The sequence below is a fragment of the Rhinatrema bivittatum genome, chromosome 10 (genome assembly GCF_901001135.1).
Source record: "Rhinatrema bivittatum chromosome 10, aRhiBiv1.1, whole genome shotgun sequence".
In the NCBI taxonomy this organism is placed as follows: Eukaryota; Metazoa; Chordata; class Amphibia; order Gymnophiona; family Rhinatrematidae; genus Rhinatrema; species Rhinatrema bivittatum.
In genome coordinates, this window is record NC_042624.1 from 48,434,038 (window position 1) to 48,456,651 (window position 22,614).

General features: G+C 47.2%; 1 protein-coding gene across 6 annotated transcripts in view; it reads left to right on the top strand.

Moving 5' to 3' along the window:
* Nucleotides 1–22,614, top strand: part of RNPC3 (RNA binding region (RNP1, RRM) containing 3) — a 143,135-nt gene that overhangs the window by 84,979 nt on the left and 35,542 nt on the right. For all 6 annotated transcript variants that reach the window (XR_003858896.1, XM_029617733.1, XM_029617731.1 and 3 more), the window contains exons 11-12: nt 3,590–3,684; nt 3,851–3,909. Coding sequence is in view for 5 of the 6 variants with exons in the window: in XM_029617733.1 (XP_029473593.1) it covers nt 3,590–3,684; nt 3,851–3,909 (154 nt within the window). In the remaining variant the exon portion in view is untranslated. The remainder of the gene's footprint in view (nt 1–3,589; nt 3,685–3,850; nt 3,910–22,614) is intronic.

Sequence of the window (22,614 nt, forward strand, 5' to 3'; positions counted from 1 at the left end):
CTCAAGGGAGTGAAACATGTTAAGCCTCCAGTACACGCTCTGTGTCCCTCATGGAGCCTCAATTTAGTTCTTCGAATTTTAGACGGACCACCTTTTGAACCGCTACGAGCCACTACCCTCAAGGATCTTACGCTCAAGACAGTCTTCCTGGTGGCTATTTGCTCTGCCCGCAGGATTTCAGAGCTTCAGGCGCTATCATGCAGGGAGCCCTATCTCAGTTTCATGAATTCAGGAGTTTCCTTGCATACGGTGCCCTCTTTCCTGTCCAAGGTTGTTTTCGCGTTCCATATGAATCAGACGGTGGAACTCCCGTCTTTCTCAGCTGAAGATTCCCGAGCGCTAAGCAAGCTTGATGTTAAGCACATCCTCATTCGCTAACTGGAGGCCACGAATGATTTTCGCTTGTCGGATCATCTTTTTGTGCTTTGGAGTGGCCCAAAGAAGGGGCCAAGGCTTCAAAACCCACCATTGCTCGCTGGCTGAAAGAAGCTATCGCCTCAGCATACATTGGTGCCAGTCGACAGCCTCCGTTGGGCATCAAGGGCCATTCCCTCCGAGCTCACGCGGCCTCCTGGGCAGAGTGTGTATCCGTTTCGCCTCAGGAGATATGCCGAGCAGCCACCTGGAAGTCTTTACATACCTTTGCTCAGCACTATCATTCGAATCTACAGCCACCGGTCTTCGGCTCCTTTGGAAATTGGGTCATTCGAGCATGGATATCCAGGGCCCACCCTAAGTAGAGAAGCTTTGGTACATCCCACTGTCTGGACTGATCCGGGTACATACAGGGAAAAGAAAATTATTCCTTACCTTCTAATTTTCGTTCCTGAAGTACCACGGATCAGTCCAGACGCCCACCCTAAGGATTTATGGGATTGGGATTGTCTCTCTGCTCAAATTGTTTTCCGTATACCACGTGTTTAGTGGCTGTTTCATGGTTCATTTTGCAAGTTTAGTTGCCTCTTAAAGTTCAGTACACCCTGTACAGTTATTCATGTTTAAAGGGTTTTATACCTTGATCCATCCATCTTGTCTCTTCAAGCTTTGATATTCTTAATACTAGAGGATTACAGAGGGTGCACTGGTTTATATGGGAGCACCTTTCGAAGTTTTCTCTGACTCCATCTGTTGGAAGGGGGACATAACCCACTGTCTGGACTGATCCATGCTACTACAGGAACGAAAATTAGCAGATGAGGAATAATTGTCTTTTATTAAGTGTGCGCACATGTGTACTCAGTTTTAAGTGGGCATGTGTTGGTGCAAATGCCACTTCTGCTGCGTAGGGGGGGGGGGGTGTTTAAAAGGCACGCCACTGTAACGCCCTTGCTAGTTTTCCCACTTCGTTCCCAGTTAAGGGATAGGACTTCCAAACCCTGCTAGTTTAATAGCCTCCCTTCCCCCTGTTAACCCTGACCTTTAAAACCCTGCTGATCTGCTTAGATTTTTTTGTTTTATAAATTGCACATCATCCATAGCAGAAGTAAAGTTGTGCGGCAGGGGCCCTTTGCGCATGCCAAGTCTGTACCCACAAATTTTAAGTTAAAATGCAGGAGCACCCAGGCCCCGCCCTTTTTTTGGGAAACTCTTCATTTGTGTGCACAATGTATATATGGGCGGATTTTAAAATCTGTGCGGAGTGTGCCACCTAACATTCGCCCATCCCCTAATTGATGTGCATGTTGGGCTTTTAAAATTCACCTTTATGAGCATAAATGGCTTATGAAAATTGCTACATTTGTATGTTACATTTATGCGTGTAACTCCTTTGAAAATTGCCTTCCATATGCGTAAGTCAGCATATTTTAAAATATGCACATGCGATTGAAATCACTAGTTTTCTAATTCCTCTACCAGTTCATCCAGTCCTCCTTCAGATCAGTGAGACCTTCCTAGTTCTTCAGCCTAAACTTCCCCAGTTCACCCAATCTGAATGTAATCTGATTTGAAGTGCTGAAAAGAAGAATATTAAAAATAAACAAAAATAACCCCCCCCCCCCCAAAAAAAAAAACAACCTAATACTGGAAAACAGACCAATCTTATTTGTGCTAGATAATTAACAAGTATAAAATTGCATGAATAAGTTACTACATGTACTTGCGTCCTTTATAAAATAGCAAGTTACGTGGCTGCCTCTTAGCCCCACCCTGGAATACCCCTAGACCACCCCTTTTATGTGCGGGTAAATGTGTACAGGAAAGCAAAAATATGCACATTTTTAATTTTTTATAAAACAATATGTATGTAAATATATGCTACTTATGTGCACATATGTTAATTTTACATACGTAATTCCTTTGAAAATACACCCACGTTTTGGGAAATGAATGAATTACAAGCAAAATGTTAATGATACTAAGTAGAATAATTTATTTAAATAAGTCACCTTTTATAAGCAGTCATTAAGTATATGTTCTTATGGTAGCTCTTATGATTCATAGTTGATTTCTTCAGAGAAAGTAGAGTTTCCTGTTTTCAAATGCTTTTCATACTTAACTATTCTCAGTATTATGAATATAAATAAACTGAGGCACTGTTGTGCTGATTTCTGTGAGAGCCATATGGGAAAATATGGATACAGCACAGTGGTTGAGTGAAGCTAGTGAAGAAGATTAAAAAAACAAAAAACAGCCTCTTGGAATACAGCAATGTATTTCACATATGTAGGCAAAAAATGTTTACAATATATCGGGAAAATATACACCTCTTTCCTGTTTATGTAGAAAGGACTTTGAAATCTATGGTTTATTTTCTTTTCTGTAGAATATATCAAAAAAACAAATAATGTGAATTGCACCTACTGGCTTATTTTAATGCAGAAAATCAGAAGTCCAATATCTAGTTCACTGTTCTTAGAGGAAGAGATACATGAATCTAATAAAGTAAGGGAAAACACCCTCAGACAGCACACCCTGCTGAATGGCACAAATAGATGACTTCTAACGGTGCTTGAAGCCACTTTGCTGCCATCACTGGAAAAAAAAACCCTTTACTCTGTATTTGCTGTACTTGCTTAACCTTATATTTACTTCCTTTTATTTAATCTTTCAGATCAAGTTCATTTGAACTCTGTACTTACCTTTAGGAACAGGTCTGTATTAACTTCTGGCTTCAAGCACTGTTAGAAGTAGTCTATTTGTGCCATTCAGCAGGGTGTGTGCTATCTGAGGGTTTTATCCCCTTACTTTAATAGATTCATGTATCTCTTCCTCTAAGAACAGTGAACTGGATATTGGACTTCTGGTTTTGTGCATTAAAATAAGCCAGTAGATGCAAACCACATTATTTGTTTTTTTTAATATATTCTACATAAAATAAAAGAAATATATATATATAGATTTCAAAGTCCTTTCTGTGTAGACAAAGGAGTGTATATTTTTCTTTTAAAGATATTGGTTGAATATACCTCACAGCCTTTTTTGTATTTAAGATATATATTGGGGAAACAAACTAAGAAGATCAAGAAATATACTTTTCCCATGAGTCAAATTAATTTCAATTGGAAGAGTATAAACACATCTTTAGTAAGATTTACAAAGCCTAACTAAAGAGCTAACATTTTTTATTTTTTATTTTTGCCCTTTAAAGAAATGGAAAAATTTTCTGCTTTTAAACATTATCAGCCAGGAGATCCAAATTGTAGAATTTATGTGAAGAATTTAGGAAAGCAAGTTCAAGAAAAGGTAAGCAGGAAAAGTAAGAAGATATATATATATATATATATATATATATATATATATATATATATATATATATATATATATATATATATATATATATATATATATATAAATTGTTTTCCTTCTAATTCTGATGACCCTTTTCTGACATGCACTTTTTCAATTACAGGATCTTAAGTTTATTTTTGGAAGATATGTTGACTTTTCATCTGAAACAGAGAAGATAATGTGAGTTGGAATGTCAAAATTCATACGTAACACAAGTAAATAACGAAATAGCATGAAGAAGCTGCTTTGAAATGGAATCATTCCCAGTTCATTATTTTCTGATTTCATTCCAATGGAATCAGATCGGAATGAGTATGATGCAAGCTGGATTCCATTATTTTTCATAAGAGGAAAAGAAAATAGACATTACAGTTTTCTTTTAATAGCATATGATGGAGGTCATTCGGGCTGCAGGGAGGCTGGCTCAGATGTGCTCCTATATTTAAAATAGAAACCTTAAGGAGCCAACTAAAATCTGCATACCTTAACTGGGTGATTAACCCTTTGGGACTTGGACTAGATGGAGCACAGAGCTTGATAAGAGTATAAGTGACCTCTTTCTCCTGTTTGCTCCAAATATCCTTATCCAGGTCCTTCTGAATAAGTTTTAGAATACTAAAAAAAAAAAAAAAAAGTACCAAAATAATGGCCAAATATCCCCTTCAAAGACAGGAGATATTGGCAAAAACTCAATATTTAGCTGCTAAGCGAAGGGAGGCATACATTTGAAGGGGTGACTCAAACTATTGAGCTTTAAAAATGAAGTTTAATTTGTGGAGTAGTAGCCTGGTGATTAGAGCCATAGGCTGAGAATCATAGAACTGAGAACCAAGGTTCAAATCCTGCTTCCCTGTACGTATCCGGATCAGCCCAGACTCCTGGGTTTTACCTCCCCTTCAGCAGGCGGAGACAGACCAATTTCTGTGGACTCTGTCATATACCCCTGAGGTGCCACCTAGAGTCTGTCCGTATTCTTCTGTCTCCAGCAGGTGGAAGAGGTGCTTCTCTGGAGTCTGGTATTTGGTTAAAGATTTTAGTGGTTTTTTGGTTTAGTCTGTTTTTTCATGCGGCTGGCTAGTACGGGGTCAGGTTTTTGATCTTAGGCTAGTTCCCCTTTTAGCCTCCCAGGGGGTTGTAAGGTCCTGGTGGGACCATCCCCCCTGGTATTTGAGGCTCAGGAGCAGAGAGTTGAGGACCCTGTAGCTGTCCACTGAAGGCCATCACGGGGGTCTCGGGCATCTTTAAATTCCCGGGGGCCCCTGAGTCTTTAAATTCTCCTGCTCTACTGGCTTAGCTTGCTCTCCGTGGGTGTTTTTTTCAGACCGTGGACAGCTCCGTTTGGGTAGGCCTTTGATTTTTGCTGCTCCTCTCTCTGGCCGGGCTAAATTTAGGCCACTGCTTATGCTGCGTGGTTCGGCCTGTGCCACGTGCGCGGCTCTCCCGTGCAGACATTTGCATGGAGTGCCTCTTGGCAGGAGAGGGCTCTTCGGGGATCGCGGCTCCGGCGAAATCAGGGGGTGATTCGTGACTGCGTCAGGGGGGTCAGCGTCCCGATTTTGCTTCGTCAGGCCCCGGATCCATTCCTGCTCAGCGTGGGAACGGAAGCCATTTTGAGGACCATGCAGGAGAGAGAAAAAGCTGCTATGGGGGATGGGCTTCTGCCTCCCCCGTTGTCACCACGGCCTAGTGCACCTGGGAGGGCCGGTTTGGCTAGCGCTGAGGAGGATGATGAAGGGGATGATTCTGAAGGGTCTTCTTCGTCGTTCACCTCAGATTTTGTGCTTTTAATGCACAAGGCATTTAAGGCGCGCAGGGCTGGTAAGGTGCAGGGGCACAAGGTAGCTCGCAGAGCACATGTGTCGGCAGGGCCAGGGGGAGGTTCCTCTGAGGCCCGAAAGAGGGTTCAGCCTTCGAGGGCTGGTGGAGCACCCAAGGAGAAACGTCCGTTTCGTTCCATGGTCTGTCCGAGGGACAGCATGTCCTCAGATTCTTCAGATCAGGAGGATTCTCCGCGCCCGGTTCCTGATCAAGGTCAGGATGTGGAACCAGATGCCTAGGCTGCTCCGTCCAAGCACATGGGATCCCCTCCGGTGGAAGGGAATGACCCCAAGGTGGTTCGCTTGTTCCGAAAGGATGAACTGGGTCCCCTTATTCCAGTCATCTTAGGCGAACTGGGAATCGATGCCCCTCAGGAGGATTCCAGGTTGGGGGTTACTATGGATCCGGTAGTACTGGGATTCCGAGGTCCAGCACGTTCGTTCCCGTTCCACTTTTCGGTGTCTGACCTTTTATTTAAGGAGTGGGACACTCCTGATCTGGGGTTAAAGGTGAGCAGGGCCATGGATAAGTTATACCCGCACCCAGAGGACACGTTGGATCTTCTCAGGGTGCCTAAGGTAGATGCGGCGGTTTCAGCGATGATGAAGAAGTCGACTATTCCAGTGACAGGAGCCGCAGCCTTGAAGGATCTGCAGGACCGCAAGTTGGAGGTACATCTCAAGAAAATCTTTGAGGTGTCGGCTCTGGGAGTCCGGGCGGCCATCTGCAGCAACTTAGTGCAGCGGGCCAGTCTCTGCTGGAATCAGGATTTTCAAGCATCCATGGAACTTACAGAGGCCCAGTCACAACAGGTGGGAGACTGGAGTCTGCGGTGGCCTACAGTGCGGACGCACTGTATGATCTTTTGAGGACCTCAGGAAGGGCAATGGTTTCAGCGGTTTCGGCGCATCGCCTCCTATGGTTGCGGAATTGGTCGACAGATGTCTTCTCCAAGTCTCATTTGAGTTCTCTGCCCTTCAATGGCAGATTGTTGTTCGGACAGCAGTTGGACGATATGATCAAGTCACTCGGGGAGAACAAAGTCCACAAGCTGCCGGAGCACAGGCCCAGGGCGAGAGGCTCTTTTCCTCAGAGAGCAAGATTTCGGGGGAATCGACGTTTTTGCTCCTCCCGATCTACGGGCTCTTCATTTTGTCAGGGACAAAGCCGTCAAAATACATGGCCCCAGTCCTTTCGTGGCCGGCGGCCCTCCAGAGAAGGAGCCCCTCAGTCTCATGGGGGCCTCAAACCCTCACAATGAAGTGCAGCCGGTTCACTCAGTTCCAAAGATTGGGGGCAGGCTGTCCTTATTCCTGGAGGAGTGGACCACGGTAACGTCGGATCAATGGGTCCTAAGCATAATCGAACACGGCTACGCTTTAGATTTTGCATGGCCGATCCACAACCGCTTCATGGTTTCCCCATGCGTGTGCCGTCAAAAGAGACAAGCGGTACACGAGATCCTGCTGCGCTTACAAGACCTCGGTGCGATAGTTCCGGTTCCAGCCGGAGAACTCAGGCGCGGGCGTTACTCGATCTGTTTCATTGTGCTGAAAAAGGAAGGAACATTTCGCCCCATCCTCTATCTGAAACAGGTCAATCGGAAGCTGAAGGTGCCTCGTTTTCGGATGGAAACTCTGCGCTCCGTGATAGCATCTGTCCACAAGGGAGAGTTTCTGGCGTCGTTGGACCTGACGGAGGCTTATCTGCACATTCCCATCCATCCGGATCATCAGAAATACCTACGGTTCGCGATCCTCTGCCAACATTTCCAGTTTTGTGCACTCCCGTTCAGCCTTGCGACAGCACCAAGGGTCTTCACCAAGGTGATCATGGTGGTAGCAGCAGCCCTGTGGCGCGAGGGAGTATTGGTTCATCCCTACCTGGATGATTGGCTGATTCGTGCGAAGTCAGAGGAATTGTGCAGGACCGCGGTCCAGCGGGTCCTCCAGAGGTTGACTTCCTTAGGTTGGGTGGTAAACCCCAACAAGAGCCATCTGATTCCTTCTCAGTCGTTGGAGTTTCTGGGAGCCAGATTCAATACAGCCTCGGTCAAGGTGTTTCTTACAGAAGAGAGACTTTCCAAGTTGATTTCCCAGGTGGATTTATTCAGTTCCATGCTTCAGCCCACGGCCTGGGATTATTTGCAGGTCCTGGGGTTGATGGCTTCCACTCTCGAGCTCGTTCCGTGGGCCTTTGCTCATATGTGTCCTCTGCAGTCTGCGTTGCTCTCCCGCTGGTGTCCACTTTCCCAGCAGTTCCAGCTTCAATTACCGCTGACAGACGAGGCACGTGCCAGTCTACATTGGTGGCTGTATCCAGACAACTTGCATCGGGGAGAGGACTTGGAGATTCCCATGTGGATCGTGGTTACAACCCACGCCAGCCTCTCCGGATGGGGGTGGTTTGTCGGGGAGCAGCGGTGCAGGGCCAATGGACGAAGACTGAGTCGTCCTGGTCCATAAATCGCTTGGAGACCAGGGCTGTTCAGCTGGCATTGCAGGCCCTTCTTCCCTTAGTGGAAGGGCAGTCGGTGAGGATACTATCTGACAATGCCACAGCGGTTGCTTACATCAGTCGTCAAGGAGGAATCAGGAGCCATCCTGTGGCGACGGAGGCACGGCTGCTGATTGCCTGGGTGGAACGGCACCTTTACAAGATTGCGGCCTCCCACATTGCCGGGGTCGACAACATGCAGGCAGACTTTCTCAGTCGAACAGTTGGATCCAAGGGAGTGGGAACTCTCTGACGAGGCCTTTCATCTTCTGTGCCAGCGTTGGACCAGGCCATCCATGGACCTCATGGCAAAGTACCGCAATGCCAAGGCTCCTCGTTTCTTCAGTCGGCGACGAGAACCGAGAGCGGACGGAGTAGATGTTCTGGTTCTGCCCTGGCCAAGGGACGTTCTGTTGTTCGTCTTTCCTCCGTGGCCGTTGGTCGGAAAAGTGTTGCGCTGAATAGAAGTTCACCCGGGTACAGTGATTCTCGTGGCTCCGGAATGGCCACGGCATCTGTGGTTTGCGGATCTTCTCACTCTAGCCATTGACGGTCCGCTGCGGTTTCCTCGTTCCCCGACTCTACTGTGCCAAGGGCCCATCTATTTCAGCGAGGTTGATCACTTCTGTCTAGTGGCATGGCTTTTGAAAGGCAGAGGTTAAGTTCAAGGGGTTATTCGCCTGCGGTTATCGCCATGCTCTTACACTCCCGTAAAACCTCTACCTCCAGAGCCTATGTTAGGGTCTAGGGGGTGGAACGTAGCATTTGTCCTGACAAGGCCTCAATCCCGGAAGTTCTGGATTTCCTTCAGGCGGGCTTGTTCAAGGGTCTGGCCTTTAATTACTTAAGAGTCCAAGTAGCGGCGTTAGGTTGTTTTCAAGGTAAGGTGCATGGGATGGCGCTAGCTTTTCATCCTGACGTGGCTAGGTTCCTGAAAGGGGTTAAGCACTTGCGCCCTCCAGTTCAGAATCCCTGTCCTTCCTGGAAACTTAATTTGGTCCACCGCACCCTTTGCTCGGCCCCCTTTGAGCCTTTGAAGCAGGCGACCCTGAAGGATCTCACTTTGAAAATGGTGTTTTTGGTCGCTATTGATTCGGCGAGGCGCATTTCAGAGCTCTAGGCGTTATCTTGCAGAGAGCCTTTCTTAAGGATTTCGGACGCGGGTGTTTCATTGTGCACGGTTCCATCCTTTGTCCCGAAGGTGGTCTCTGCTTTTCATTTAAATCAGTCTGTAGAGCTTCCTTCCTTTGTGGGTTTAGATTCCTCTTCATCAGAGGCCAGAGATTTGCGAAAGCTGGATGTGAAGCGGGTACTGTTGCGTTACCTGGAGGTCACGAATAGTTTTCTTCTGACGGATCATCTTTTCGTCTTATGGAGTGGACCAGAAGGAGTCAGAAAGCTTCCAAGGCAACTATCGCCTGGTGGCTGAAGGAGGCTATCGTGTCTGCATAACATGTACAGGGCTGGTTGATTCTGGTCGGGCTTAAGGCTCATTCTACGCGCTCGCAATAGACTTCGTGGGCAGAATGTCAACAGGTGGCACCGCAAGAGATTTGTAGGGCGGCTACCTGGAAGTCCACTCATACTTTCGCAAGACACTATAGACTTGATGTCCAGGCCCCTGAGCCTGGGGAGTTCGGAGCCAGTGTTCTCCGAGCGGGACTCTCGCAGTCCCACCCTGGTTAGGGAAGTTTGGGTACATCCCAGGAGTCTGGGCTGATCCGGGTACGTACAGGGAAAGGAAAATTGGTTCTTACCTGCTAATTTTCGTTCTTGTAGTACCACGGATCAGCCCAGAGTCCCACCCAGGGAGAATCCGCTCAGCCGGTAGTTCCTTATTTCTGGTTGTAAGTTTCATATCCCCCCCCCCCCCTGTTCAGGGTCAGAATTAAAAGGCATTGTTTTGGAGTTTCAGCTACGAGTTCTTAATTTCTTCTGCTCTTCGGGGGGAGGTTGTTCAGTGAAAGTTGTGAATCTTTATTATTGTTCTGCTTGGGTACAGTGGAATACTGACAGACTCTAGGTGGCACCTCAGGGGTATACGACAGAGTCCACAGAAATTGGGCTGTCTCTGCCTGCTGGAGGGGAGGTAAAACCCAGGAGTCTGGGCTGATCCGTGGTACTACAGGAACGAAAATTAGCAGGTAAGCATCAATTTTCCTTTCTCTCACTGTTGCTCCTTGTCACTTTGGGTAAATCACATCACCCTTCATTGCATCAAGTACAAACTTAGGCCTGGATTCATCATTCTTCGCAAAATGATGAATCCTGCGAAAACGGGGGGCAGGCTTGCGAAAGCCCGCAGCCTTCGCACCACGGCGGTGCGCCGGCTGCCAGCTTTCGCACCGAATAGTGCCACCGTGAAAGGTGGTGCTATTCGGTGTGCTACTGCCGACGATAATGTTAGTAACATTATCGCCGGCAGCGAATCCAACACAGACTCCTCCCCTCCCCTTACTTTGCATTATATCGCATGCGAAAAGGCTCTTTTCGCATGCGATATGGCCATATCTCGTGCGTTAGGGCCCTAACGCACGCAATAAATCCTTAGATTGAGGGCCCTCTGGGTAGGGGCCTATCAACTATTCCTAAATTTGTAACTCTCAAACTTCGATTTGGAAGGGCAAGTCATCAAATTCAATTCCATTTTGCCAATTTGTGGCAAAAGATTTATTTTTCTTATAGCGGATTATGAAACAGATATGCTACATAGATTTACACTTTTTAAAATTGTTTTATACTGTAGGCTCCTGATTGGAGTGCCAAGCTTAAATGCAAAGAACTTGAAACTTTATTTGCATAAAATTGATCTATAGCATTCCAGAAAGGTTTTACTTAGATGGCAAGGATGTCTGCACTCGGACTGAAGAGTACGGACATCACTGCCAACTAAAATAAGTAAAGTTGAATCCTTTGTTTCCATTTTATCTTGCTACATCAGTTCTCACAAGTGGATTATGTCACCCTATCAGCAGATGGAGGAAGAACATACAGCTTTCTTATGTGACATCATCACCGCTAAGAGTTAGTGCAGCACAGAGAGAGCCAGTATTCTGTGCCTCAGCAGATGGTGAAATATTCTCATCTGATGTAGCGGCAGTTACTACCTTGGGAAGTTTGCTGGGCAGACTAGAGAGACCGTTTTGGTCTTTTTCTGCTGTCATTACTATGTTACTATGATCTGAGGCTCACAGATTTGCCTTGTCTGGCCTAGTAAGAGTATTTTGAGCCGTTATGGCTTAAGCTACAGGTCAAGCCTCTGCTGTTAACAGTTTAACAAGCCCAGTTGTTGAGACTTCCAGTTCCAGAGGGGGGACTTGGTAGAGTACAGGGAGAGCCTTTAGGCTTGTGAGGATTCTCTTGAAGATCTTTTTTTCCCTCCCCCCACATCTGCCTTTTTTTGCTTCTCCAGCGAAGAATGTTGAAGTTTAAAAAAAAAAAAAAAAAGAATGTTTCAGGCAGTCTCTGCCAGTGGATTGCAACTATTGCTCCGTAAGCTTCAGCACTGTTGGGGGAGGAATGTTGAGCTGTTTGGGTCTCGATTCCCACACTGGCCTCAGGATATGTTTTCCTAGTTCTTCCACAGCTCTTGGGGACCTTTAATTGTGGCTGGCTGGTCGCGGTTGGCTGGCTGGAGCCTGCAACCAATGGCTCCTAGTTTTCTGCCTGCAAAGCAAGTGTCACCTTTCCCAGGGAGCCTGAATTTGTCTCAGTGGCACTGGTCAGATAGAATTGACAGGGCCTTCTGTTTTCAGGACAGCAGGGTTGGAGTACCACACTGACTATCATACTCTGAGGCTATTTTTTGGCGGGATCGGCCACCATTTTGCCTTCCTGTCCTAGCCTGCAGGTCTAGGAGAGCCCCTAATTGGTTTCCTGTGGGCGATTCTGGATTTTATTCTGTCTTGCCTCCAAGTTATGGGTTTTTCTTTAAAATTGTTTCTTATTACATGAGATCTTTTATGTTCTCCAGGGGCCTGGTTAGGAGGTAGGAGCTTTTTTTTTTTTTCCCCATGCAGTACAAAGTTTACTACTGGGATTTTTTTCCCATATGCTGGATGGCAGCTAAGCAGACCAAATTGACTGCAGATGTTACCTTTTGGATTCCTCTAGCTTCTGATCCTCTAGCTTCTGATCTCACGGAAATTACTCTTTCGGATAGTAGAAAGACTAGGGGGCACTCCATGAAGTTAGCATGGGGCACATTTGAAACTAATCGGAGAAAGTTCTTTTTTACTCAACGCACAATTAAACTCTGGAATTTGTTACCAGGGGATGTGGTTAGTGCAGTAAGTATAGCTGTGTTTAAAAAAAGGATTGGATAAGTTCTTGGAGGAGAAGTCCATTACCTGCTATTAAGTTCACTTAGAGAATAACCACTGCCATTAGCAATGGTAACATGGAATAGACTTAGTTTTTGGGTACTTGCCAGGTTCTTATGGCCTGGATTGGCCACTATTGGAAACAGGATGCTGGGCTTGATGGACCCTTGGTCTGACCCAGAATTATGTTCTTATGTTCTTAAATCCCTTGTTTTTTAGCGTCCAGACAGATAAATCCAGAACCAATGGGTTATGCGCCTCCACCAGCAGATGGAAACTGAGCAAAGCTGACATGTATATACCCCTGCAATGACATCAGTCTGCCAGTATTCTCCGTTTCCAGTAGATGGTGGACGTGCATCTCCCTACTGGAGATTGCTTTAAATTTTAGAAGGAGAAAACGAAGGAAATTTAATTTGCCTTGCTCTCCTGCGGTGATATCAAATGGTCCCTCCCTCATCGGGGAATTTCTGAGGTGATTTCTGTGGTCCCACAGATGAGTGCCTTGGTCCAGTAGCTGGTTTTTCAGCTGGCATGCACTTATCTGTTGAACAGCTGAAAGGCAGCGGGGGCAGGAAGCTGAGAGTGGCGGTGATGGTATATGCCCTCTCCCCCTGCAACCAGAGACTGACTCTGTACTCAGCCGGGATGGGCTGAGCTCAGGTAAAGCTTAAAAAAAAATAACTTAGGAGGGTTTTTGGTAGGGCTTCCTCCGAGCTCTGCTCTGCACGCCAATCCAACATGTTTTCCCACCCCCGAGAAAGTCTAAGGGACATGGGTTGAGCAGCACTTTTGGGCTAGACCCCGCTCTCAGATATCTCTCTGTGCACTGCATAGTAGGCCGCAGCAGCGTTTTCGAATGTTCTTCCTGCATGTTAGGTTGCCCTCGTCAGGACTGTCAATTCATGCGAGTACGTCCGGCTGTTTGTCCAAATTGTGCACACAGGTTTTGGTCGCTTAGTTGGACACCTGCTTGCGTGTCCAGTTGGAAGCAGTATCTGATTTTGGCACTCACCTTTCAGTAAGTGTTCTCACAGGACAAGTAGAATGGTAGTCCTCACATATGGGTGACATCACAGGATGGAGCCCAATCATGGAACACTTTTGTCAAAGTTTCTAGAACTTTGACTGGCACCTACTGGGCATGCCCAGCATGGCACTAAACCTGCAGCCAGCAGGGGTTCCCCTTCAGTCTTCTTTTTTCCACGCAGCAGTAGCTACGCGGCTTAAGGAGCTCCACAGAGATTCCTGACAGGAATTTTCCTCACGGAATTACTAAAAACCTTCATACCCCACAGGGGTCCCTCTTTCGAATTTTTGACTCCGCGGTACTCCGGTAAGTTTTTTACCCGTTTTCGGTCTATTCCCGTCGTGTTTGGCCCTCGTGGCCTACTGGCTATCAACCGCACCATGGCTAAATTTTTCAAAGTAGGTAACCAACACGGTAAATATTACAGAGGGTAATTTATTTTCAAAAACTCTCTGATTGTACTATAGATATATCACACAGCAGAGAGATCACATCATAAAGTAATGTGTAACCATTTATTGAAATTCACAACAAGTTCCCCTACATAAACATATTAAAAACTGAACTATTGAATGTGCTAGTTCAGTTTTTAATATGTTTATGTAGGGGAACTTGTTGTGAATTTCAATAAATGGTTACACATTACTTTATGATGTGATCTCTCTGCTGTGTGATATATCTAAATTTTTCAAAGGCCATGGCATCGGGGTTCTGTCGGTGCCCGGACTGTACTCGCACCATGTCCATAACAGACCCGCATAAAGTCTGTGTAATGTGTCTCGGGTGCGAGCATGATGTCCTGACTTGCACCAAATGTGCCTTAATGACACCAAAAGGTCGCAAGACCAGAATGGAGAAAATGGAACTTCTCTTCCGTTCTCAAACTCAGACGGCGTCAATTGCATCGACGTCATCTGAACTGGCACCGTCCATTTCGCGCCAGTATCGGCCACCGGCCGGTGACCGTCCAGCGTCGGCGAATTCTCGGCCTTCGACTACCTCTCCTCCCCCTCAGGACCAAGGGGATCATAGAGAGAAACATCGGCATCGACACCGGAAGTCTCGGGTCATCGATGAAGGAAAATCATCGACCGAGCCATCGTCCGAGCCACCATCGAAGAAGCCCCGTCCAGAAAAGGCATCGACCCTTTCTGCGACCGGGTCACCGAGGCAACCCTCACCCAGACGGTTTATCGGGAGCCACGACTCCGCCTTTAACGGTGGTCCCTCCGGCTATGCCTCTGCCGCCTCCTTCCCTTCCGGAGCCGTGGCTGCTTGCTCCAGGTCTCCGTGAAGAACTGGACCGGATGGTTCAGGAGGCCATCGATAAGGTGATGTATAGACTCCAAGGTCCCCCGGCGCCGAAATCGGTGCCGGTCGCAGAACCGACCATCGATCCCATTCCGGCAGTATTGGCACCAGTGCTCTCGAAGATGGAAGCGCTTATAGCCGCTTTTTCACCAATGGATCCTGGGTCACTGATGGCTCCGGTGCCTTCCCTGCTTACCCTGTCATCGGGAGGAGAAACACCGTTCCGCATTCCTCCATCAGAAGTCCTGCCGATGCCTCAACCATCGATGCCGATGCGCCCATCGGCGCCACCGATCCATCCATCGATGCCTGCACCGGTGCCTTCGGTGCCTCCAGTACTTCCCTCGATGCCTTCAAAGCCTAGACCAGGACCTTCAGGAATACCATTGTCCCGTCCTTCTCAGGTTCCTAGAGGGGCAGGTGCTGATCCCTATGATGCCTGGACTGACGATTCATCTCAAGACACCGATGATTTACCATTGCCACCTTCTACTGAAAGTAGGAAGCGTTCTCCTCAAGAGGACTTGTCCTTCATGAATTTTGTGAAGGAAATGTCTGAATTGGTTCCCTTCCAATTACAGCCTGAGCAAGATGGTAGGCACCAAATGATGGAGCTGTTACAATTCGTGGATGCTCCCAAAGAAATAACCTCCATCCCTATTCACCAGGTTCTTTTGGATCTTCTCAAAAAGAATTGGGAACACCCTGGTTCCATAGCCACAGTCAACCGAAAGGCAGATACCATTTACTTGGTACAATCAGCCCCAGGGTTCCAGAAACCTCAGCTGGATCACCAATCTGTGGTTGTAGAATCTGCCCAAAAGAGGGCAAGACTCTCAAAACCCCATTCTTCCTTCCCCCCAGGTAAGGAGCAGAAATTCCTGGATGCCATTGGCCGGCGTGTCTTCCAGGGTTCAATACTCATCTCTCGGATCGCCTCTTACCAACTCTATATGACCCAATATAATAGGGTCTTATTCAAGCAGAGACAGGACTTTGCAGAGACCCTGCCTCAGCAATTCCAGGAACAGCTTCAAATCCTGGCACATAAGGGTTTTGAGGCAGGGAAGCATGAAATAAGATCCTCTTATGATATCTTTGACACCGCTTCCAGGGTATCTGCAGCTGCTATTTCTGCAAGAAGATGGGCCTGACTTAAGTCTTCGGACTTGCACCCTGAAGTACAAGACATATTGTCTGATCTGCCCTGCGTAGGAGACAATCTGTTTGGCGAACAGATTCAGTGGACAGTGGCGGAACTCAAGGAGCATCATGAGACCCTTCGCCAAGTCTCTTTGATGCCTTCTGAGTATTCCTCCAAACAGCCATTCAGGAAGGATACTAAAAAGTCATTCTTCCTTCCAAAGAAGTCCTATCTACCACTGTCTAGAACTCGTTCCGCGAGACCTTTCCAAAAGGCCCAGTCTCATCAATCTCGGAAACAAAAGCCGCAAGCAGCTCCTCAGCTGGGCCCTGCTTCCGGTTTTTGACTCCTGCATAGAGAGCAGCAGCCAGCTTCCACTGCCTCAGATACCAATAGGGGAGGTCAATTGTGCCATTTCCACAACAGGTGGCACACAATCACCTCAGACCAGTGGGTCTGAACCTTCTCTCCATCCCACCGGACTCCCCACTTCTGCTGACGTGGGGAACATCCGACCACTCACCACTCCTGGAACAGGAGGTCTCCCTCCTCCTCTAGTCCAGAGCAATAGAACCAGTACTCTACTCCCAACAAGGCCTTGGATTCTATTCCTGGTACTTTCTAATCCACAAAAAATCAGGCGGCGTTCGTCCAATTCTGGACCTACGTGCCCTCAACAAGTACCTCCACTGAGAAAAGTTCAAGATGGTAACCTTGGGTTCCCTTCTTCCTCTTCTGCAAAGAGGAGACTGGCTCTGCTCTCTAGATCTCCAGGACGCGTACACACACATTGCGATAACTCCATCTCATCGCAAATTTCTAAGATTTCTGGTAGGCCCCAAGCACTATCAGTACCGAGTGCTACCATTCGGCCTGGCATCTGCACCACGAGTCTTCACCAAGTGCCTCGTAGTATTAGCAGCCTTCCTCAGGACTTAAGGTGTTCACGTCTACCCCTATCTAGACAATTGGTTGATTAGGGCTTCCACTCAGCAAACTGCTCTGTCGTCCGTACATCTTACCTTACACACTCTGATTTCGCTAGGATTTCTCGTCAACTACGAGAAATCCTGCTTAGTTCTGTCTCAGACTTTGTCCTTCATAGGGGCAGACTTGGACACCCTTCAAGCAAAGGCATTTCTGCCTCGACAGCGAGCTCTCACTCTCATTTCTCTCGCACACCAGCTACAGTCTCAGCACCAGTTGACTGCATGCCACTTCCTCATCCTGCTGGGACACATGGCATCCTCAGTACAGGTTACCCCAATGGCCCGCTTGGCCTTGAGAGTCATGTAGTGGATACTAAGGTCACAATGGACTCAATCCGTCCAACCTCTGTCGATCATTGTCCTCATCACCGACCCATTCATCAGTCTCTAGCCTGGTGGAAAAATCAGATCAATCTCCTCCAAGGCCTACCCTTCCAGGCTCCAAATAATTCTCACCACCAATGCTTTGAACCTCGGCTGGGGGAGCTCATGTCGCCAATTTGCAGACACAAGGAGCTTGGTCTCCAGAGGAAGCCAAATACCAAATCAATTTTCTGGAGCTGCGAGCAATCAGATATGCTCTCAGGGTATTTCAGGATCACCTTTCTAACCAGGTCATCCTGATTCAGACGGACAATCAGGTGACCATGTGGTACATCAACAAACAGGGAGGGATGGGCTCCTACCTACTGTGTCAGGAGGCTGCGCAGATATGGCGGAGGCCCTCTCCCATTCAATGTACCTCAGGTCCACCTACTTGCCGGAAGTGGACAATGTGTTGGCAGACAAGCTGAGTCGCAACTTTCAACCGCACGAGTGGCCCCTCCACCCCACAGTACCGGACTCAATATTCCAACGTTGGGGTTATCCTCACATAGACTTCTTTGCGTCACCTCAAAACCACAAAGTAGAGAACTTTTGCTCTCTCACTCACAGCCAACACTCTCAGCCAAGAGATGCGTTTTCCCTCTAATGGGCAACTGGTCTCCTATATGCATTCCCTCCACTTCCACTTCTCTCGCAGACTCTCGTGAAGTTACATCAGGACAAGGGAAGCATGATCCTGATAGCACCTCACTGGCCTCACCAAGTGTGGTTTCCAGTACTTATTTATTTATTTATTTATTGTTTTTATATACCGACATTCGATCTCAATTGAGATATCACACCGGTTTACATTCAGGTACTGTAGGTATTTATCTATCCCCAGAGGGCTTACAATCTAAGTTTTTGTATGTGAGGCAATGTAGGGTAAAGTAACCACTAGGCTATTCATCCTCCCTTCAGGACCTCTCCATTCGCAGACACATTCCTTTGGGAAAGGACCCGCTTCTGATCACTCAGAACAACGGGTGCCTACGGCACCCCAATCTTCAGGCCTTGTCTCTGACGGCCTGGATGTTGAAAGGTTAATTCTTCAGCCACTTAACCTTTCGGAGCCAGTTTCCCATGTCCTGATTGCTTCATGGAAGCCTTCCACAAGAAAATCTTATCTTTACAAATGGAACAGGTTTAAATCATGGTGTTCTTCTCAATCCCTTGATCCCTTTACCTGTTCCACCACAAAGTTTCTAGACTATGGCACTTGTCAGAATCAGGTCTAAAAACTTCCTCCATTGGAATGCATGTCAGTGCGGTAGCCGGCTTCCATAGAGGTGTCGGGGATGTTCCTATTTCAGTGCAACCCCTCGTAACACGTTTTCTGAAGGGCTTGCTTCACCTCAAGCCTCCACTGCGCCCTCAGGCCCCTTCTTGGGACCTCAATCTGGTTTTGGGTCGGCTCATGAAACCACCATTCGAGCCTCTCCAATCCTGTGATCTTCCAGGGCAGTTATGGAACCAGCAGCCACCTTTTTGGCAGATGTGGGCTGCGATTTGGTCCACACCTCACCTAGAGGGGTGGCTTTGGTAATAGTAGCCGGGCGTCAGTTATGGCTGAGAAATTGGTCTGCCATTGCAACTCCAAGTACTTATGAAGTTGACCTTTGAAGGCTCGCTCTTGTTTGGGAGTGAGTTGGAGAAAATAGCCAATAAGGGGAGCGAGTCTAGAGTTCCTCGATTTGCCAGAGGATAAGAAGCGGACGCCATGCTCCTTTAGCATGAGAGGTCGTGCTCAGGGATCTAAACATTTTCGACCCTACAAAGGAACGACCTTTCAGAAGACTTGTCCTTTCAGTAGCTCTCACTCCTTTCATCCCAGGCAGCCAAGGCGAGGCGCAGGCTCAGGTAGTGGAACTTCCCGAGCCTACAATGAAGGTATGCCAACCCACCCCAGGGAACAGGAGATAGCGGGTCACCTCTCTCTCTTTTATCAGAGGTAGTTCAAAATCACGTCAGACCAGTGGGTCTTGAAGGTGATATGAAATTAATTTGAGCTGGAGTTTTGCAGTGTTCCTCGGGATGTATTCATGGTGTGTCCTTGCCACTCCTCACAGAAGTGGCAGGTGGTGGAGTGTACATTGTCAAGACTCCTCAGTCTGACGGCTGTGGTTCCAGTGCCTACATCTCAAGAAAATAGGGCTATTTCATTTATTTCATTGTGCCCAAGAAGGAGGGCTTCTTTCGTCCCATCTTGAATCTCAAAAGGGTCATTTGTGGGTGACTTTTTTGCATGGAAACTTTGCACTCCGTGATAATGACCTTGCAGTCGGGGGGGTTTCTGGCATCTTTGGATTTGTCCGAGGCATACCTACATATTCCCACCCAGCTAGAGCACCAGTGTGTTAGTGCAATTTATGATTTCGGGTCGTCGTCATCAGTTTCAAGCACTACCTTTTAGTCTGGCCACTGCACCCAGAACTTTTTCCAAGGTTACATGGTGCTGGTGGCAGAGTTGAGAGTGGATGGGATCCTGGTACACCCTTACTTGGACGACTGGATGATTCATGCCAAGTCTCTAGAAGAGGGCTGCATGGTGACGCACAAGGTGATCACCTTGTTGCAGGAGCTTGGTTGGGTGGTGAACGGGCAAGAGTAGTCTTCAGCCATCTCAGCCGTTAGAATATGATGGTGTTTGGTTCGACACGAAGCAGGGCAGAGTTTTCCTACCGGAGAATTGTATTCAGAAGCTGTCGGCACAGGTGCGTCTGTAGATGAACACAGTATGCCTGACAAATGTGGTCCTATCTACAGGTGCTCGGATTGATGGCAGTGACCCTTGAAGTGGTGCCATGGACGAAAGCTCTTATGCGTCCTTTTCACCTCTCCCTGCTGTCTTGTTGGAGCCCTCAGTCTCAAGACTATTAGAGTCTTTTCCACCTGCCGATGGAGGTTTGCTGTCAGCTACAATGATGGTTACAAGCGGATCATCTAAGAAAAAGGGGATTTCCCTAAAATTTCCAGACTGGCTAGTACTCATGACAGGATGCAAGACTCCAGGGTTGGGGAGCTTACTGTCAGGAACAGAGAGCACAAGGGCACTGGAGTGAGGAACAGTCTCTCTGGAACATCAATCATCTGGAAGCCCGAGCAGTCCGGTTGGCATGCTTGCAGTTCGGCGACAGGTTGCAGGATTGAGCGGTCCAGATAATGTCAGACAATTCAATGACACTGGCTTACATTGATCAGCGGGGAGGAACCAAGAGTCAGCAAGTGTCACAGGAAATAGACCAACTTATGGAATGGGCAGAAGTGTATCTTCAGGAGATCTTAGCCTTATACATTGCAGGAAAAGACCATGTAAGAGCAGACTTTCTTAGCAGGAAGAGTCTGGATCCAGGAGAATTGGGTATGAGGCATTTTAGCTGATAGTGGATCGCTGGGGCCTTCTATTTCTAGACCTGCTGGCGACTTCTTGCAATGTGAAGGTCCCTCAATTCTTCAGTTGCAGGAGAGATCCAAAGTCATTGGGCATTGATGCTCTAGTGCAGGAATGGCTGGAGGACAAACTGCTGTATGCCTTTGCCCCATGGCCCCTGTTAGGCAGAATGGTTCGGAGGGTTGAGCGTCATAATGTAATGGTGCTTCTGGTGGCACCAGATTGGCCCGGGAGATCATGGTATCTGTGAAAGTTGCTTGTAGACTCCCCCCTCCAGTTATTGGCACACAGGGATCTGTTTTGGCAGGGGCCTTGTTCTTCATGAAGATCCAACTCGATTTGTTTCTTACGGTATGGCCCTTGAAAGGGCTTGCTTGCTGAAGAGTGGATATTCTACTGAGGTTATTTTCACCTTGCTACAAGCAAGAAAATTCTCCCCTTCCTTAGCTTATGTGCAGGTTTGGCAAGTATATGAGGCTTAGTGTGAAGATCAAGGAGTTCTTCCTTGTTCAGTTAAGATCTCGCTTATTTTGGAATTTTGGCAGGATGGATTGAATAAAGTGTTGGCCTTTAATTCCTTAAAGGTGCAGGTAGTGGCTCTTGCTTGTTTCAGGGGTCAGATGAATGGTAGATCATAAGAACATAAGAAATTGCCATGCTGGGTCAGACCAAGGGTCCATCAAGCCCAGCATCCTGTTTCCAACAGAGGCCAAAAACCAGGCCACAAGAACCTGGCAATTACCCAAACACTAAGAAGAACCCATGCTACTGATGCAGTTAATAGCAGTGGCTATTGCCTAAGTATAATTGATTAATAGCCATTAATGGACTTCTTCTCCAAGAACTTATCCAAACCTTTTTTGAACCCAGCTACACTAACTGCACTAACTACATCCTCTGGCAACAAATTCTAGCGCTTTATTGTGCGTTGAGTGAAAAATAATTTTCTCCGATTAGTCTTAAATGTGCTACTTGCTAACTTCATGGAATGCCCCCTAGTCCTTCTATTATTCAAAACCTCTATCATATCCCCCCTCAGCTGCCTCTTCTTCAAGCTGAACAGCCCTAACCTCTTCAGCCTCCTCATAGGGGAGTTGTTCCATCCCCTTTATCATTTTGGTTGCCCTTCTCTGTACCTTCTCCATCGCAACTATATCCTTATTGGCTCATCCAGATGTGGCCCGTTTTTTGAAAGGAATGAAACATCTTCATCCTCCCTTTCAGTTACTGGTACCCTTGTGGAGTTCTAATCTGGTTTTGGATTTCTTAGCGGGCCCTACTTTTCGACCGATGAATAACCTATCCTTGCGGTTACTGACCTTGAAAACGGTGTTTCTGGTGGCGATTTGTTTGGCGCGTAGACTATCCGAGCTGCAGGCCTAGTCTTGCAGGGAGTGACTGCAGAGGCAATTCAGCAGTGTACTATTTCTTCCTTTTTGCCAAAAGTGGTCTCAGATTTTCAGTTGAATCAGTCCATTTTCCTGCCGTCTCTGGATAGGGAAAGAGATGCAGAGGAATATGAGGTATCTGGAGTTTCTGAATCTTCGGACAACTCCCACTCTCCGGGGAGTGGGAGACTTAGGAAGTCGGCCTGAATATTCTCCTTCCTCCTAACCTCCACAAAAGAGATCGAATCCATCCTAAAGAGGCAGAAACCATCCAGCCACCCAACAGACAACATTCCCTCCAAATTACTGCTACTCATCCCAGACTCAATCGCGGGACCTCTGACCAACATCATAAATTGCTGCCTAACACAAGGTCTGTACCCAGATAGTCTAAAAAATGCTTCCCTTAAACCCCTCTTGAAAAAACACAATCTAGACTCCAGCATTCTAGCTAATTTTCGTCCAATCTCTAATCTTCCTTTCCTAGCCAAAATTACAGAGAAAGTAGTTAACTCCCAGTTATCAGATTACTTAGAAGAAAACAATATCCTTTCCTCTTCCCAATATGGTTTCCGCAAATCACGCAACACAGAAACCCTGCTCATCTCACTAACAGACCATATTATTATG